Below are 20,574 nucleotides of genomic sequence, written 5' to 3'. Positions count from 1 at the left end.
CGCTACCCTTTGCATTGACCAGGTTAGGCATTATACCACCATCTGTTGTAGAAGGAAGACTCATTTGTACTTGAATTTTTGAACATATTTTTAAGGTAATATAAAAATTGGAAACTCTTCAACAGTGAGGAGCGTGGAAGGTATTTTCTTCCATCACAGGATTAACCATTTTTGTGCTACTGCAACATGTTGGCAAGTTCAAAACTGGAAAACTTAAATTTCTCATATTCCTTGGGAATTTTGATGGTTTTTTGTTTGCAAAGATACTGAAATGAGAAATTCACTTTCCACTTGAACATTATAACATGTTTCCTGTGCTCTGAGAACTGTGAGGATAAGTACTGATTGATTATAAAAGCAAGTGGTTTCTTTTACAGAATGTTTTAATAAGGGATGAGAAGAGAAAGAATGAAAGCTTTCACTGGTATGCTGACAGTCTTTTTTGTTTTACCCCACATTTAAATCAAAATACAGTATGTCCGAGTATTAACAAGGATATTTTTCTTTCCAAAGCAGCTTGAAACAGAAACATTATTTTAGAACTGCTCTGTTCACAAGAGAGGATGTTGCTTTCTTTACAGTTTTTGGATATTTTTGTCAAGTAATGCCAACTGTTTGAGATGTGAAGAGACACTAAATTAAGCTCAATTGTGTTATTTTGCTTCCTAGTGAATGTTACAAATGTAGAAGCTATTTATTTATTCAGCTAAGCAAGAACGAGCATCTATGGTTCATTCTTTTTAGCACTTTGCAGGCATTTCAGTTTTTATAGGAGTTGTTTGTTTTGCTTAACATTTTAAAAGAATAATTAAATAGTAGAAAGTGCTTATGAAAATGAGTTGATAGAAATTATTTAAAAATAATTAAATATTTCTAACTCAGCTGTTGCATCTGCTCAAAAAAAAATTGTAATAATTACAGGATTCAAATCTATTGAATGTGGGAAAAAAAAAAAGATGTATTACCATAGTCATCTCGTATAACAACCTCCTGGTTTCTGACGCAAATGAAATTTATTGCTTAGAATTAATACATAGTTCTTAGTAATGTCACATTGAAACTCTTCCACATTTTATAATCTATGCTATGTTTTATTTCATTGTAAACTGGAAATTATTCAGGTATGTCATGAGGTTACGAGTCTGTTTTCTGCATATTGTTTTACATTATTAACTGCGTGAAGTTTCAACTTCTTTTAATGACCTTTTACATATGTATTACATTTACTTATTTCTCATCTGCTGCTAATGATCAGCCTTCCTTTGTTTTAAAAACTTTGTAACCTGTCCCAGCCCCCCAATGAGCATACTGATATAGCTGATTATTTTCATAAGAGATTGTCACTGAGTTTAATTAATCTACTCTTCTTGATCCTGCAAGGATTAGCAGAACATGATCCAGAGTTCTTCTTTTGCATCTGTAGGCTCTGGAAATCTTAAACAAATAAATAAATAAATTTCTGACAGAAGTAGCTGAAGACTTAGTTCTTGTGACTACTTCTGTTTCACAGTTTTGCCCTGCATTGTAAGACACTGGAGTAATTAAAAAAAGGGAGAGTAGTGTTACATACTTCTTCTGTTCTCTGCCTTCTGAAGTTTAGGTTAGATATTAGGAGGAAGTTTTTCACACAGAGGGTGGTGACACACTGGAACAGGTTGCCCAAGGAGGTTGTGGATGCCCCCATCTCTGGAGGCATTCAAGGCAGGCCGGACGTGGCTCTGGACAGCCTGGTCTGGTGGTTGGCTACCCTGCACACAGCAGGGGGATTGAAACTGGGTGATCATTTGGTCCTTTTCAGTGCAGGCCATTGTGTGATTCCTTTTGAACTTATTTTTTGCTGCAGCTGTGCATCTTAACTGTTGGTTTTCTTTTCCTTTTTATTTTTTATTTTTATTCTGATGTACATAATTCCACGTCTAACAGATGTTTTAAAATTAATTGCCTAGCTATCTAGATAACACACAAAATTCAGAATAACTATTGTTGCATGCTTGAAAGACTCGTGAACATAAACAATGTCTAAGCAGTACTTTATTAGAAATGGTTTCAATTTTTTGTTTTTCTTTTTTAATTACAAATTTTAAATAAAGCTCAATTTTCAACTTGTCATTTAAAATTTTTGAATGAATAACTCTCAGAGTAAAATTATGCTTGGTAAGAAAGGAGTAAAATTTAATCTCTACTGTGTAACATTTCCTCCTCAGCAATGACATAACAAGTTAATTCGGGAAGTACTGTATTTGGAAATCAACCACAAAATTATGTATGACTGATTTCTGACTAATACGTGCAGGTTTTGCACACACATGTTCTGCTTATCATAGATCATTCTTTATGAAGTCTGACTTGTTTTTTGGAATTGCTCAAATAATTAAGCATCTTAGTAATGCATTTTAGAATCAAAGATTCTTCCAGTTTTCTGGAATAGGAAACGATTTGGCAGTAAGCTTTGAATGACTTTGCTTAGAGCACTGAAAATCCAAAGTCATTTATTAGTCATAATAGTCATTATATGCCCTTTTTTAAATATCTGTATTAATGATTTTCCTCTTTCACTACGCAGATGAATTGTGTCTTTACACTGTAGAGGATCAGTAGTGGTCCGGGCCAAAGGTCCATCAAACTTGTATGTTGCTTCTAACAGAGTTGAATAGCAGATACCTAGTGTAAGAACAGTGCAGTTATCTAACTATGTTTCCCCAGTTCTACCAGATGGCAGGGGTCACATTTTAGACAACGATTTGCATGGGTTTCATGTATTGTTCTGTCTCCCAGTCACTGTATCAATGTTTTTCATGTTTGGTTCTTGTTTTTCACTTCTATGAATTAGGACTGTCAGGAATATTTGGCACCTCTTTCACTCTCCAGACATTTCTAAGTATGATTAATAACACAGTGGGATTCAACTGTTGATTTCCCTCCTTTTTTGAAAACTGTCTTTTTTTTGTTGTTTATTTGTTTTGTTTTGTTTCCTATGTTTTAATAATTTTTTTTTCCACATTAGGGTGTTCCTTCTACTATGCCTTGACTTTCTTTAAATATCATCTTGGCATTCAAGCAGTAGACTTTATGAATTGGATATTTCTTGTTGGCATCCCCTGTGATTCATTCAAGGAAATCCAATGAAGTGTGACTCCCTTTTACAAAAGCCATGATGACTCTTGTCATTCTGTTTATTTCATTGTTTGTCTTTTATAGGTTTCAGAGTTTCTACCTTGTAGTTCCCTGCTGTCCTCTGGAATCTGTTTAGCACATTTAATTTTGCTGGCACTGAGACAACCTGAAGAAGAAAACTGCAGCTAATGGATTGGCTGCTTTCATTCCCATGTTCTTCTGCATCATCTGGGTGAATACTGTGTAGCAAGTGACAGTTGGTCACTTGCTGATTGTCTAGTGTGACTTCTCTACGAGCACATCTCTGTGATGGTCTTGTGTTCTGAGAGCTCTTTTTATCCTTTGATCATCCATTAGCTGTACAGATACGTTAGCAGGCTTACTGTTCCTGTTTTGTTTCAAAAATAATTTATTACTGCCTTTCATGCCTTTACACAAGTATTCTAACTCTTTTGGCTTGCTTCTTTCTCTTTTAAAGCCTAACATGCCATAGTTTGACATATTTTTCTATTTTCCTTGTTTGAACAGACTTCTTGAAGAGTAACATTTTCTTACAGCCTACTTTCTCTGCAGTTTAACTATTCCAGCATTTTTGGTCTTCTGAAAAGCTTTTTGATGGGAGGCATACATTTCCTTTGAAGCCCTTAATATTGTATCTTTTTATGCAGGCTTTTGTGCTGTCTAAAAAATGTTTTCGATGTTTGTCTGCATCCTTTAATGCTCATGATATGACAGCTAAACTATCTAGCTTCAAATTAGATGTTCCCATCAGGAATGTTGTTCTCACCCATTCATGAAAAATAAATCAGTAGTGTTTACCTTATTTATTATTCATGTACAGGCGTTACGGAAGCTCATGCCAGGCAGCGATTCTAAAATGCCGAGACCCAAACAATAGAAATGTATGTAGACTATAAATTTCTGGCATTAACTAAGCAGATACCCTGTTGTGCTTGATTGTAGAATTTGTTCTAAAATTTCTGTCCGGAGATAACTTGCATTACATATGGTCCTTCTGTACAGCAGTGTTAGGGTTTGTCCAGCTTTCCAGAAGCAACACAGGTGCCAGTATATATCTCTCCTGTATCATAGATTGGTTTGATCTAAACAGAAATACTTCATGTTAAAGCAATTCTGATGTTGGAGCTTCAAGGTCACAAAGAAATCTTGAGGATCGGAATGTCCATAAGTGTTTTTACTTACTATTCCAGTTGGTAGATTGGGCTTGTGCACTCTGCTCTACTGTAGCCTTTTTAAAATTTCCTGTTATGTGTATTCAACATATATTTTGGTATATATATTGTGGTAGCAGTGGTAATGAGGAGATGGTTGGACTAGATGATCTTATAGGTCGTTTCCAACCTTGTGATTCTATGATTCTTTTTCTTTGTTTTTATCTTTTGACTTCAGAAGTCTTTTTGTTCTGCAGCTGTTCTTATTTATATTTTTCTAATGTACTATTTATCACGTCTTCACTTTGTTTTGCTAGTCCAAACGAGTTTTACTCTTTTGTCCAAAATGGTGTGTGCATAGTCTAGTAGTTCTACTCCGTGTCTGTTCTTGAAAGATGAAGTCCTGCTGGAACATGCATGAGTAAGATTAAATGCACTCATTTGAGTATGTTATCATGTCTCAAACAGTGGATACTTAAGGAAGAGTTTATTAAAAGTGCAAACATAATAGCATTTTTTCTGAATACTCTTTCACACTTTACCCCTTCAGCGACTTCTGATTCTTGCTGTGCCAGTAATGACAACCTTGTGCTCTGTACCCCTTAAGGGATAATTTTCCTATTTGCATCGTGAATTCATGTAGACTTCATTATGGGAACGTCCTGTAGCAAAGAATTTCCCTGAGTTATCTGCAAATCTTACTGGCCTCTTCATTTCATATTTCTATTGCAAAATGCCTTTTTCTTGGTAGGAACTGTAGCTGATGTGGAGGCAGACAACCAATGTTTCTGTTTGCCCTGCTGTTGTTAACAGAATAAAGCTATTTGCTGAGAGCTGATGACTTCACTGCTGTAGGGAACCTGCTTTGGCAGGGGGGTTGGACTCGATGACCTCTGGAGGTCCCTTCCAACCCCTACAATTCTGTGATTCTGTGATTCTGTGATTCACACAGCCACACATACACATTTATTGTTAGAGTAGTAGTTGGAAAGCTGACTCCAACTGTACACTACAAGTGTAAGTTAATGGCATATCGATGGCTTCAGGGATGAAGTTCAAATGTTCCTTTGCTTCATCATATATATGTGTATATATATGATGATATACATTGTATAAATCTTTGTAAAACACATAAGCCTGTAATGCTGTCTGCACAGAGCATCCATCTCTCTTCAATGCTGTGGGTAGTACAACCTGCTGCTGGAACTAGTGTGTGCTAGTCATGGTAAACAGTTCAGCAGGCCTGTGATGTTCTGAGCTCATAGTTTTTTCAGATTCAACAGAATTTCTTGCCTCAAAAGCGTATCAGCCCCTTGGGAAACTTTCACATACTGCCTCTTCAGTATGCACTTGCCCTCTCTTTGGTTGTTGCTTCTCAGTGACTCTCTCTGTCCAACCTTATAATTAGTTGTAGAACATATTCCTACAAACTTGCTTAGAAAGGGTTCTATATATCACATCATTAACAGGTATATAACATGATTTAAAAGTTCAGCTTTACATTGTTATTTCAATTATGGCAGTGATTCCAAAGTGTTTCTCAGTTCTTTGGTATTGTCTGCTGGAAGACCTAAAATAGCACATGGCATTTCATACGTTCTGTGCATTCTCTCTTCTTAGTTGATCCTTTTTTTTTTTTTTTTTTTTTAATAAACACTGCGTGTTTGTTATCCCATACCAAGCTGATGTTTCCATAAAACTCTCTCTCGTGACACTGAAATATTATTATTTTAATGAAGGAAGGGAGTGAAGATAAAGATGAACTCAGAGGCCATCATTTTATATCTAAAAATCAGCTACTCTCCTAAATTTCTTTTACCTATGCTGAAGTTTCTGTACTTTTTAGTAACTGTGGTGACTTGATCTTCCAAGATCCTTCTCCTCTTTCTCACAGCTCTTTCATGATTTTATAAATCTGAATAAATTAGTATCAGCAACAACCTTTTTTTTTCACTCCATTATTCACTCATTCTTTAGATTTTTTTCAATATTTATATTACACAACCTAAAACCAGCAGCAACTGATAAGTACTGTACAACTAATATTAAAATTTGACTAGAACCTTACTTTTAATTTCTGTTCTTTCCTCCTCTTTTGGGAAGGAATTATTCTGATTCTTGCTGTTTATCCCTCTTTTGGCTGCTTTATATTTTGCTTCTTTTTTGTGATGTTCATCAAGATTATATCTTCCTAAGTTGTAATGATGTGTTAACTGAATATAGTTTGCTTGCGTCATTGTAGAATTTGGACTTACTGATTTTTTTAAGAGCTTTACTGAAATAGATTTTTGGAGTATACTTTTGCTGTTGTTATTTAAAAAGTTAATGTGAAAATGTTTTTGTTGAATGGGGGGAAAAATGGCAAACACAACATTTCTGGTTATTATATTCCTACAGGAACCTGAAAGTACTGTGACATTCTGTGTATTCTTTGTTTCTGCTAAAACAGAATGGTGAATCAAACAGTTTATAATAGCATTAAGTTCCATATAAAATATTTTCAACTAGTCTTTTTAATTCCGGAATCACTGGGAGCTTTTGTGCCTTTAGATTCTTCCATCAAGGCACAGGGAAGTGAATTATTGAAAAGATAAAAATAAATTTGTTTGCTTTCTGTCAGAGTTCATATCCACAGCCAACCTTGATAGAGGACCAGAATGATTTAGACAAGTTTGCTTTGGAGATTCATAACATATGCTTCCTGGACAGAATTGAGTTATCTCTGCTCTGGAGAGTAAGTTATTGTAGCAGGAGCTGACAGAGATGAAGATAACTGAGGGAAATTCAATTACCTTTTAGTGTTTTCCTTCTAATAGGATTCTTAATGTGAAAAAGATCCTTAGATGATGCGCCTGTGTTGCTTTGTGAAATCTGCTTTGATACCTGCATTCAGAATAAAGTGAACTCTTCTTTTCAGGCCTTCATTAAGGATGAAATATGCATCTGCTTGCTAAATGGGTGTTAACTTTTCATCCAATATATTGCCATTTACAGCCTTGAAATATTTGACAGTGTTCTGGCAGTGTCTTCGGGTATTCTCTTAAATACAATTTCACTTGCTTTTATAGTTTTTATGTGAGAGGCTTGTTTATAGCGGGAATGACAATAGGTTTCACAAAACTGTAGAATATTTTCCCTCTGTTTTAGTGGAGTTTAATTTCTACGTGTTTAGTTCTTTCCTTCACCTGGCAAAAGCACTTGAACTACAAATACTGTGGATGATTGACTTGAGGTCATGCTGTTGGGCTAAATGAGCCAACTTGACTGAATTTCTTGTGACACCTTTGAAGTTCTGAAATTGCCAGTATAGATTGCTGTGTATAGGTTCTAGGGTGTTCATGTAAAAATGTCCTTTTTTTCTAATGACTGATGTTCAAAATGAAAATTCAGAAGGAAATCTGTGAAGCTGTCTCATTCTGTAGTTGTTTGTTTGAAAATCCACTGTATACATGTTTGCATACCTGCAACGTGCTTTTTTTTAAATGATCTGTTGAAGTACTGCATGTAGCTGAATATTAGTTGTGTGTACATCCTCCTACATACGTATTTTAATACTCTGAACCTTAATGGCAATTCGGAATGTAAAGTTCCTTTTTATCTGATGGATTTAGTCCAACTTCTTGCATGCTAGTATTGCAATAAAGCAAAGCGAGAGTGTCTTCATGTAGATGTGCAATCCCAAAACCAGATTAGGATGTACATAAAAGCTATAGCATACCTCACCTGTTGTAGAAGTTACAGACAACTTGTTGATCTGTATAAGGTATTGCTACACTTGTTAGCTTGTTTATAAACAACTGGTAATATGTTTGGAGTTATCTTGGAGATAAAACAGTCTCCTCATTTACTTACGAATGATGAAGTTTGATTGATATGGGTTTACTTTTTTATGTGTGTGAAGGTGGCTTATCAGTTTTGGTGGCTAATGGGAGGTAAGATCATCAATAGAATCCAAAGACATTTAAGATAAATTTTATCAATGTTACTTTCGTTTCTTAATCACATAGATTATTTCCTCTTTATTTGAATATTATTGAAGACAAAGCAGTATAGTTTGTCCTGAGTTGATATGTCTTCAATGAAATTTTCATTTCTTCAGTTACAATACTCCGTTCTAAATACAAAATGTTACTTTGCTGAAATAATTGAGTGATAATTGTGAAGAGAAAGTACTTGTTTAAGGAATTTTACAAATAAATTGTGGCAAGGTTTTTTTTCCTGTGAAACATGGTGCTTTATGTCCAATGAGTAGACATGTATGGTGCAAAAATTGTTTAGTTCTGGTGGATGGTACTCCTGTTAATGATTTATAATGGTAGCTTTTTTATTTCTGAGTAGACTTAAACAGCTTTCCAGGAAAGAAAACAATGCTACACTAATCAGATTTCTTGATAGTAACTGAAAGGTCTTTTCATGTTGCAGAGCAGTGAGATAGAAGTGACAGAATCTTGTCATCTTAGCTTTCCCATACTAGCTTTGAAATGGGAATCACAGTAATAGTTTTTTTTTTTTTGAATCTTTTTTCTTCTCATTTTATCTCATTTCTACACAGAAATATTTACAGAAAGAGTTCATTTTTTCACTTAGCCAACGGAAAAAATTGGGCCAGTCACTCTGTAGATGGTCTTAGATTATGAAAAGAGAGCTCTGTCAGTTTAGTCAGGCTTCAGGTGATCGTTCGATTGAGGAAGATGCGACGTGACTTGCAGAGACCTCCAGATTTCAGTGTTAATCTGAAATCCTACTGTAAGTGTCATACTCAATCCTTAAAGAGTTGTACTGTTAGGAAAGACAAATTGTTGTTGATGTTCTTTTTCACAGAAGGAAAAACATGGGTTTCCTAATAATTTCCTCTCTCCCCTTCTGCTTCCCACTTATTTTCCTGCGCTGAGGTAGCCTTGCCTTGAGCACTTGCGCAAGTTTGGCTTCCACAATATAAGAAGGACAGAATAATAATTTCATAGCTCTCCTTTGGGTGCTTTCTAAGATAATGAAGGGCTGAAGAGTGAGGAGGTCTGAGATTCCTCAGTTTGTTCAGCCAAGAGGAAAGGCCTCATGATGACCTATAGCTCCTCACATGGAACACTGATCTCTGTTCTCTAGTGACAATGACAGGACCTGAGGGAACAACTATGGAGGTATATAATGTTGGGTGTCAGGAAAAGATTTTTCACCAAAGGGTGGTCAGATGCTGGAACAGGCACCCCAGAGCATTGGGTGTTCGTAACACTGAACTGCTGGAGTTCAAGGAGCATTTTTAGAATGCTCTCAGATGTAGGGTTTGAATTTTGGGTGGTCTGTGTGGAGCCAGGAGTTGGACTCAATGATCCTTGTGGATCCATTCCAACTCAGGCTGTTCTATGATTTTATAATAGATTTTTGAGATGTTCCCGCTTACTCCATTCTTTCCCATGTTTGTTCTTTGGAGGAACATGAGATTTCAGTATTGTAATACTGTCCTGAGTGTGTGATTCCCCTAGATCAATTTTAGTTTCTATCTTTAGTGGGTGTTACTAATTCTTGCCTGAGATGCTTTTTGAAAAGGTGACAGATGAAGTAAACAAAACACTCAATTATTGTGTGGGCTATTATGTTAAAAAAAATACATGGCGGTTATGAAACCAGTTATGTCATAATTTTGGATAAGAAGTTTATAATATACTGTCAGGGTTTCATAGTCTTCAGCAAGTCCCCTTATGGGGTTAAGATTGGACCTGCAGTAGTAACACAGCTGTCCAGGCAAAACCTCATGAGCTGCCCTATCTTTCTCATAGCATGAGGTGCAGTCTGTGGGGTGGCCTTTCTCCATTCCCACCGGTGGAATAAAGTCATTCCTTGCCTGTGATTGCTCTGGAAGAATCTTACATATGCCACTCGCAGACATTTCTAAGTTATCCTATTGTTAGTCCTGAACACACCAGATGTTTATGGAAGAGAAAGTCAGATATTCTGACCTTAAAATATCGTTCTTTTTTTTTTTTTTTTCTGCATTACCTGCAAGGAACCTCAAATATTTAATTTTTAAGCAGTCGTCGATAGTCTTGGAGGCAGCGTCACCCATCTAGCATTGAACCAGAATTGTTTTGCAAGGTAATTTCATATGGCAGAGGAGAAAGGAAAATTTCTAAAAAAATTTTTAAATGGCAGTTGATGGAAGCTACTCAGAAATCTGTACTATCAAAAGTGGAGCTGGATTACTGGCTAGTATGTAACAAAGTTAACAAGTATGAAAAATGCTGTTATTATGCACTTTTATGGCTCTTTTATTTGTCCAATAACTGTCTTATGTTAGTTGTACATGTAATATTTTATATAATTGTAGTAGCTTATTTCCTTTCTGTTTATGCTTGGTGTAAGCTAGTGATTTTGATTAGTCAACATATGTTTTTTTCATTACCTATAATATTAACGAGTGAACTGTAGCTCACATCAAATTCCAGATTTTTGTTTCAAAATCCTTGGTACCGATGTGGCTTTTTCATTCTGTGTGGGTGCAGTGCTCTTTGCTTGAAGTGTGTTACGTTTAAATGTTGTTATTTTATGCTGTATCAGTCAGGTAGTGAAATCAAGTTAAAGATTTGCACAGTCGTGCTGTGTAGTCTGTATTGTGTCCTTTCACCAACATCTAGAGTTCAGCTGTATGTAACAAAATGCTGATAATCATTATCTGAGGCCAGTATTAAAATGCCCTCATATTGTTTATGAGTGGAGGGGGAGAAGGCGAAAAACCTCATGCTAAACTGAAACAAAGCCAAAAGTAAAATTAGTCGGTAGCGTCAGAGCCTTGGAATAGGAGATTTTACAAGTTCTTTTATTTACACTGAAATGGAAAATACAGAGAAAACTCATGAAATGGATCTGCTGTGTTCTTCCTATATACCTGAATATGTTTATGGGGAATTAAAGTTGCATTTTTTAAACAGTGAAAGCACAAAGGATGTTTCCGGTAGAAACTGCGAGATGTTAATTAGTACTTGATTTCTCTGAAGGTACAATCTGTGTTAATTACAGCTCTGATTCTTGCATTGTTTCAGTATTCTCATTTAAACCAAGTGATCAAGAAAATTTGAATGTTAAGGCAATTATTATGGAGCATTTTTAGCCTTGCTCCATATCGCTCAGTCTAAGGATCTAGAGCTGCATGGATGGATGTTAATTCACACTGCTCTACATTAAACTGAATCCGCTGCCTTCTCATGTTCTGAATAGTCTGAATATTTTAGGTACTATCTTTTTATGAATAATAAAATCATGTTAGTGTTAATGAGAAATTAAATTACTCTAACGATTTTTACAGACAACTATGTCATCCTTTAGAAAGTGGTAGAACCTTTTATGAATGTTGAAAAACAAACCTATCTCATTCTTCTCTGAAAGTCCAAAATGATGTTATGTAAATGCATAAGAATAAATTGTGCATGCACGCACACAAACCCAACAACAAATGTTCAAACTCATATACAAGTGAAGTACAAAAATAGACTGCTGAAAAGAAGCAGAGCAGAAAAAAATATAATTATTTGCTTTTCATAGTTGAATGCTGTAGGAATCTGACAGGAGGCTTTAAGTTAAGGCAGAGGTTAAGCTGGAGCTGAAATTGTGACTGTTTAACATGTTTCCAAGGGAAATGGCTGGGAATATTCTGAAGAGCAGCTGCTATAAAAGGCCATCTTTAATCATCCTACTCATTTGCTTCTAGATTTCCTTTAATCTTTGCCATTTCATCATCTTAATCAAAATATTTTGCTTTTAAAATACTTGATCGCTGAAAGAATGTATTTCTGAAGGGTCTTAGTTTACTATAACGCTTGGAGTGAAGGTGAGGAAAAACTTGTGGATTAACAGCATTGAGCATCTCATTTTTGAATAGACTTTTGAATAAAAATTCCTTATTATAAGTCACAGGTTCTCTGATAAAAGAAAAGACCCTTAACGTTTAATAACTAATTCAAGTATTTCTGCAGATACAGATGAATATATAGTAATTTAATGACAGAAACTTTTTTTTCCCCGTATGTAGGAGAGAAAAGCTTTGGTAGTAAACTTTTTTGCTCTGTTTAGCAGTGTAAGTCAGTCAAGACGATCATTCTCTAGCGTGAGGAAAAGGTCCTGAACTGTCAGAAATGAAGTCTACTAAATTAGCTCCTGGGGCTTGCATGTTAGAAGCTAGCAGGGGACAGATAGGTTACCTCTTGGCTCATGAGTTCATGTTCACTTCTAAATGTTTCATAGCTGAGGTCTCACAAAAAAAATTGCCAAATATGGCACAGAACACTTTTAAAGCTCCTGTGGCTGATACCTATCCTGTAGGATGATAGATGATCTGCCATGTTGACTGTCCTGGTATATACTTTGGTTTTATTGTGTTCTAATGGTGTTTCTTTAATTTTCTTAAGGTCTTAAAGTGTTTACTAAGCTACTATTCATAATACAATATTTTCAAAACATTCCTTTGATTCTTTTATCAGAAACAACAGATTCTGTCATCAGAACAAATAGGTAGAAAGACAAACTACAAATGTTTATCAAAATTGACATTTTAAGGAGTCCATTTAGGTTTGAAACTAACTTGGTATCTAAAGTACTGAGGGTTTACTAGAGATGCATTTGTCATTGACATGCAAGCAGTCGTGGCAAGGTAGGAAACCATTATGCCTTATGTCTTGATATCTGAAATGAATGTGATTTCTCTGTTCTTCATTAATGAGTCCTAAATAGGAATGCGTGCTCTTGTAAGGTAGAATTTGAGACAGTTAACATAAATCATACGTATTTAACTATAGTAGTTTTTAAATAACTGTGACTTTGGTAGCTGTGGAAACTAAATAGTCATATCTCACACAAATGGTTTTCACTTTATTTATAGACTGAGGCTGAAGCTCTGCTTAGAGATCAAAATCGGACAAGGTATTTTGCAGTAAGGTTCCAGATGATGTTTTAGCTTATTGTTTGCTACCTGCATTGTTCAGGCTACTTTTTTCTGTTTTTGTCATGTCAGAAGTTGACTTTGCTTAAGTTTTAGAATAATTTCTTCTCTCTTGTGCCAAGTTTTATTGCTGCAATTTGTAGAAGAGTTACACTAGTAGAGGGATGTTTGGAAATCAGAATCCTTGAGCAGTAATTATTTGGCTGCTGGAGCTAAAACAACTGGACTAGTTTGTTTCCTGACTTTCAGAAATCAAAGGTCCTCACTGTGCCTCAGTAGAGCGATGCAGTTGAAGAGAAGGTAGTTGCAGTTAAGGATTTTTTGGTGCTTCAGTTTGAATAGAAAGAAAAACTGGGAAGTGTTGAAAGTAGGCTTGGCACGTTTTCCTAGGCCAGTGACAACCACACCTTTAGAAGTCTGTGTTAATCTTATGGCAGTTTTAAGTTGCTGACATGTCTTCATCTGCTGGTTGCAGGCAAGTGCTTTGCAGTTGGAAGATGACCCAAGGGGTCTCAAGTTTAATACCCAATAATAGCCCAATCTTGGCCTGTTTTTAAAGTAAGAGCAGTATGGAGAGAGTGCAGATGTAAACTGGATTTGAATGCGAGGGAGAGAGGACTGTGTCTGTTTTAGTGCCTGCTTTTTGGCTTGCATGCAAAGCATTTATATATACATATTATAAGGATGGCTTCCTGGGTTAAAAAAGAACATTTGTCTTGGTACATTGCTTATGAGAATGGTTAGCAGTGATGCAGAGAGAATTAGAATGTTGAAATAATGTAGAGCATATATTGAAAATCCCAATTTTTACCAAGAAGCAAGATTTTTTACTTGTTTGTGTAAAGCTTTGTCTTCGTGATTTAAGGATGCTACTGTAGAACAAAGAATATCCTCAATTGAGCATGAAAATTAAAAAAGAAAGGAAAAAAAGGAAAATGTGCATGTTGCAAATTGATATTGCAGAACAAAACTGATGTTACTGAATCTGCTCTTTATTTATTCTAAGTTGAGTTCTTGTTAGTTCGGTTCATTTACCTACTCTACCAAATAGGGTTCTTTTTAAGATGCAATTTTGGTAAAATTGCTGTTGCCTAGTGTTTAGTTCGGTTTACTAAAGCTTAATACTGTGAGATTTAAAGGTAGAAAATAAAGCTGTTGACTCTGTGCAGATTAAAACCAGATGTCTCTTGAGATCCTTGTCTTTCTGTCTAATCACTAACCTAAATTAACTGACTGTGGTAGGGTTTTGTTTTTTTTTTTTTTCTGCTCATGACCATAGTATTACCAGTTTTTTTGGTGTGATTTAAGCCAACTGTATTTTTTTCCATCTTGCAATTTTTAAAAGCGTATGTATATATTTTCCTTCAAGAATGTTTGGCATGCTGATCCCCCCCCTCTACTCCCCCCAGTAATATCTACAAAAGCACATTATATATATATACTTGTTTGTTTGTTTTGCTATGTATTTATATTAGAAGCAATTGATTTAGATTCAGATTCTTTTAATCTTCAAATCATATAAGAGACTGGAAAAGTGGATAATAAGGTTTGGAAAATCATAGCTTTGCTGTGATGAGAAGCCATTGCATTGTGTTCAGTCCATTAAAACAAGAAGAAATAGAAGAGATACTTTGATAAGTGTTCTGCTGGTGTTAACCTTGATGGCTATTATCGGGGGGAAGATGCTATATCTATTTCATTGGCTTAAGCTTTTTTCATGCTGAGAGAAATCAATACTTTGAGTCGTTGGATGACAGAGGCATCACTTCAGAATTGACGGTGGCTGTCAGACGTTGTCATTGGTTGACTTTTGTTCGCTGTTGAGGTTTTAAGCTTTCATTTTTCTAAGTCTTATTCAGGAGTCTTTGTAAGATTTCCCAGGGTAGCATTTTTAGTCCAGACTTTAAACTTCAGGTCAGAGGTCAAGTGCAAAGATCTTTGAAAGCAGAGGATTGAGAAGCTCCTTCATTTACTAAAATATCCTTATTTGTTGGGAATTTGCATTAGTGGCAAGATGATGCGTTATCTTGTGGATGACTTTTTCCTCTTAAGGGACACTCACTGAGACAGATAGTTCAGAAAGCAAGTAGATTTTAGCCAAATTAGACAAAGGAACTGATACATATGTTTAGTGATCTGAAATGCTGAATAAAGGTGTGTTTTTTTTTTAAAGTACCATGTTGGTTTTAAACAACTCACACTATTAAAATATAGCATAGCGTGTAAAAATAGTCACATAATTTTGGAACTGCAAAATTGTGCATGCAAATATTACCATTCAAGGGAGATCCTTTACTTTTGGATTTATTTGACATCTTCATAAAGATCGAAGATAAAACTGTTCTGAAAGCACCAGAATGGTCACCCCTTCAGTGAAATACAGACTAGCTGCATACACTAATTCACTTTGTTCTTATTTTGTAATAGTCTGCATGCAGAGTGTATTATATTTTTGTATCTGTAACTTGTCTTTTGGATGACCTTGTGCTCCTTTGGAATTACTGTTCCTCAAAAATAAGCCTTCACATAACCTAATAGCCTTCAGTTCATTCTGTGCGGGGAATAGGAAAGAGGAAAAAACATGTTTTCCTCTGTTCTAATGGTGCAGCAGAGAAGGTTCATGTTCAATCCTGGATGAAGGGGTACAAGACAAGAGTCTTCTCCCTGCTGCATGCTGTGTTGAAGATATCTGTTTAATAAACTTGCCCTGTATAAATCTTTAGCAGACACTTTTTCTTTTTTTTTCTAATACATAACTGATGGAGAGAATATATGCAATATGTTTTTCTTCTTTCAGCGTTTTTTGTTTCATCCTGAGTGGGACTTAGCAGTTACCTCATGGTACATCTATGATCATACTTTTATTATATACTTTCCCAAGCTCGTAACCAAGATAGTGTTGGCTAGAGCAGTAGTGGAAGGGTGGTCTGCTAATTCATTTGCGTGCAACCGTGTATCTAATTTTAAAACCATACTGAAGCTTGACAAGATGCGTATCGCAAGTGCAGGAGATCAAATAATAACAAAGAATTGAAACTGTAAAAGTAAGAGGTTTAGTAATGCACAAATGAAATCAACCTGATTTTTATTTTTAATTGAATTGTTAGGATTTGGTGGTATTATATGCCAGGCATTAGCTGATGGGATGAAATGGGAGGCATTTCGAAAATAAAAAAATGCAGCAAAGAAATGGGGAGATTTTGAAGTGCCTTCTGAGCAGTCCAGTGTGACTGGTTACTTTGGGATGGATCTTGGATTACTTGAGTCAGAAAGGAGAGAAAAAGATCCTCCTGGAAGCTATGCTAAGGCATGTAAAAGACAGAAATGAGATATGAGACAACTAGCATGGCTTCAACAATGGCAGGACTTGCCTGGCCAACCTAGTGGCCTTCTATGATGGCGTAACTGCATCAGGGACAAGCTAGTATCTATCTGGACTTTGGTAAGCCCTTTGATGTGTACCCTCGCAACATGCTTTTCACCAAATTGAAAAGATTCGGGTTTGATGGGTGGACTGTTTGATGGATGAAGAATTGCTTGTGACGTTGTACCCACACAGATGGTGGTGGTCAATGAGCTCAACTGGATGGAGATCAGTGACGAGTGGTCCTTAGGAGTCATTACTGGGACCAGTGCTCTTCAGTTGTTTTCATCAGTGTCGCTGATGGTGGGATTGAGGGAATCCTCAGCAAGTTTGCAGATGACACCAAGCTGTGGGTCCCCTGAGGGGACAAGATGTCATCCTAAGAGACCTAGACCGGTTTGAGCAGTGGGCTCTTGCAAACCTCATGAGGTTCAACAAATTCCAAGCACAAGAAGATCCTGCACCTGGGTCACTATTAGTACAGGCTGGGAAATGAAAGTATTAAGCTCTGCCCTGACAAAAGGACTTGGAGTTACCGGTGAATGGCAAGCTGGAAATGAGCCAATAATGTACCCTCGCAGCCCTGAAAGCCATCTCTGTCCTGGGCTGCATCAAAAGAAGTGTGGCCAGCAGGTCGAGGGAGGTGATCCTGCTCCTCTACTCTGCGCTGGTGAGACCTCAGCTGAGTACTTTGTGGAGATGTGGAGTTGTCATTATAGGAGAGATGTGGACCTGCTGGAGCACATCCAGAGTAACTATCCAAGTGATGGAACACCTCCCCTACAAGGACAGGCTGAGAGAGTTTGGGCTGCTCAGCCTGGAGAAGAGAATGCTCTGGGAGCAGCCTTTCAGTATCTAAAGGAGGTCTATAAGAAAGAAGTAGGCTCTTTAGCTGGGTCTTCTGTATTATGGAAAGAGGAAATGGTTTGAAGCTGAAAGAATGGTAAGGTTGGATATAAGAATTTTTTTTGCAGTAAGAGTGGTGAGACACTGGAACACATTGCTTGTGGAGGTGATAGAAGTAGCCTCTTAAATGGAGACATTTAAGGTCAGGCTGAACCGTGTTCTGGACAACCTGACTTAGAACAGGTGTTCCCATTCAGTGTAGGAGAGTTGGACTAGATGTCTTTTAAAGGTTCCTTCAACTCAAACAATTTTATGATCTTTTTTTAATTTGTTTTGAATATTTGGCGTATATAGTGAGTAGGAACCACTGAACAACTGAGAGGTCCCCTGTGTGATCAAAGAGATCTATTAACGGGTATTGGGGAAAGGATAGTTCTGTGAATTACACTGTGCGAGTAACAAAACGAAGAAGATGGTTGGATACTGTGAAGAAATGGTCAGCAAAAGCCATTGAACTTCCAGTGAAGATGGAGGCTTTTGAATTCAGTTCAGATTAATTTTTCTTTGCTAGGAAAATTTTGGGTTTTTGTCTGTAGTTCCTAAAGTGAGTAAATAAAATAAAACAAAATCCTTAGGCATTCTTGGAGGATGCAATCTGATAACCCACATTCCCACAAAACTGAGATCTTAGCATTAGTAACCTATGCAAATGCCAGATAACTGAGGTGGCTTCTTTCTGTTCTTGCTTGTTGAGTCCGTCCTGGACTGATGTGATAGTTCTATGGGATTGTTGCATACTGGGAGTCTTTCAGTTCCGGTAGGTAGTTGTGATTTTCTATTAATATTAAATAATGAATTTGCTGAGAAATGGATTCCTATACATTCCAGTTTTGTAGCAGTCTGATTCTGTTTTCATGGCAGTTGTCAGGACAACAAAATATAATTTTCCCTTCTTTTGAATGTCACACCTACACTCTGAAAATCTTTGGTGTTTAATGAGCGATGTGTTCAAGATCACATTGTAAAGAGACTTTTTTAATAAAGAGGTACAAGTTCATTATATCTTTTACAAAACATTCTAGTTTGATTTCCATTTTATCATGTTTTAAGGTCAAATGTGACTTTAATGTTCCATAAAGAGACAGAGATTGATAATGGGGAAAGAATAACCCTCTAATGTGATTTATATCTATGGATTTTATGTCAGATATGAAAAGTTGCTGTTCAAATTGTAAAGGAGGATCCATTAAAGAGCACTTTAAAACGTTTTACTACTTAGCTTAGCTTATATGCTTGTTTTTAGAATTCTACCCTTTCAAGCAACTTCAAAAATAACAGCTTATGAAACATTTACAAAGTACTGAAAAGTATACAGAATCATCATGAGTGCAAAATAGATATTGATGTATTGGAAAAGACAGCTGTATTTATAAAGAGCTAGAAAAATCTTGTATAGCGTTGGTTATGATTTAGCCACCTCATATTTTTATGAAGAGAGTGGCAGAGCGCTTCATATGTGAGTATAAAAGCAGGTTTTTGATATCTCGTTGAGTTCGAAAGTCAGCTGCATATTCTTGTCTTTCTGGATGCCTGCTCATCAGGTGAGCGTTGTTCTAAGATATGTGAAAAATTATGAAGAAATGCATAAATACATGAGAATTGTTAAAAGAGGTTTTTAAAATGTAAATGCATTCATCTGTTGATACTTTTTTTTTTTTTTTAATCCAATGAAAATCTGCACAATTTCAAATTTTATTTTACTTGCGTGTTTTCCGCATTTCTTCCTTTCTCTTTCCCTCATTTCATGTTACTGGAGTATGTTTTTTGTATGTAATGTGTTCATCTATATATATACACAAAACTCACAGCCTGCCTGTTTTCTTCTTTTGCAACAGTTTAATAGGTAGTAAGTGCATATAGAGAATAGCATTGCTACTGTTTTAAACGTAAAAAACGTTATGGTATTGTGCTGTTATCTAAGCTCTGAGCAATAATTGCAGTAGTGACTGCATCAGCTGTGCTTCACAAAGAAAAAGCAATTTTTTTGTTCTTAGACATTTGTGTCCATTCTACTAACTAGATCATAGAGTAATCCAATCATTGAGAAAGGCTGATGCTTTGCCTGGCATATGTGATCTGTGGAATTGCCAGATGAAAACTGAAATTAGAAACAGGGAGCGCTGAAGTAGGGAAAATCTTTTGTTGTTTCCTTATCAGTATTTGAATTTGTTTTGTGTCTTCATTGGTTTGATAGGAGGGGGATCTGAATGTGGTACTCCTTGAGTTTTGTATTAAGAGAAACATTTTCAGATGATCAACAACAACAAAAAAAAACCAAAATGAAAGGAAAACATTGTAGTAGAGGATCTTTGTAGTTTCAGTTTCCGTTTGTGTGTGCCTTTCAGTTCTTAATTGTTAGGTTTAGGCTTTCAGTTCCCTTCAAAGATAGAATATATTTATACAATAGGTGTGGTACAGAAAAATAAATTAAAAAAAATTAGCTTTCCCATTCTGACTTGATAATATACTCAACGTAAGGAATCCATCTGGTGAAGACAGTTCAGTCTTCATATGCTTTTAGTCTCCTGTCTAACTGAAGATATGCAGATTTTATCCATAGTTTTTACAGCTGCCCATTTATATAATTAATAGCAAATGGTTGGGTTCTCAAATCTAATGGACAGTCATAGAAATGGAGTAGACAGGTAGCTGGCATTCCTTATTCTGAGACTTGCCTCTTTGTTTTATGATACTATTCACTTTGCTGTAAAATAAGTGATTGTGCCTGTATGTGCAGTCAGACCACTAACAAGTTGATGTTTTTCAAATCTTAAATGTGTATGGTATGATGTTAAAGAATTTGTGACAAACCAAGATCCTCTGTTGGCTCAGTGAACGGATTTAACCTGGGCGGCTGCACAGTGCCTCAATTCTTAAACCTGTAAAATGAGGTTAATTCCTATTTCTCAAGGGTTTTGTAAAAGTGATCAATTATGATGTGCTTAAAGTTCCTAAAGATGCTATGATTACAGTGCAAAGTAGTTAAGTCTTTGTTTTCTTTTTAGTCACTGTGTGCCCAGTACTCTGCTGACAAACGGGAAGAAGAAAAAATGTGCCATCATTTGATAACAGCAGCTAAGTACCGAGACCAA

The 20,574-nt window shown here is 36.0% G+C and overlaps 1 protein-coding gene across 5 annotated transcripts in view; it reads left to right on the top strand.

Moving 5' to 3' along the window:
• Positions 1-20,574, top strand: part of LRBA (LPS responsive beige-like anchor protein) — a 365,719-nt gene that overhangs the window by 130,399 nt on the left and 214,746 nt on the right. For all 5 annotated transcript variants that reach the window (XM_048942610.1, XM_048942611.1, XM_048942609.1 and 2 more), the window contains exon 37: positions 20,488-20,574. This exon is cut by the window's right edge and continues 80 nt beyond it. In XM_048942610.1, the coding sequence (XP_048798567.1) occupies positions 20,488-20,574 (87 nt within the window). The remainder of the gene's footprint in view (positions 1-20,487) is intronic.

The sequence above is a fragment of the Lagopus muta genome, chromosome 4 (genome assembly GCF_023343835.1).
Source record: "Lagopus muta isolate bLagMut1 chromosome 4, bLagMut1 primary, whole genome shotgun sequence".
NCBI lineage: Eukaryota > Metazoa > Chordata > Aves > Galliformes > Phasianidae > Lagopus > Lagopus muta.
Note: the sequence above shows the minus strand (reverse complement) of the source record. Positions and strands in the feature narration are given on the sequence as shown.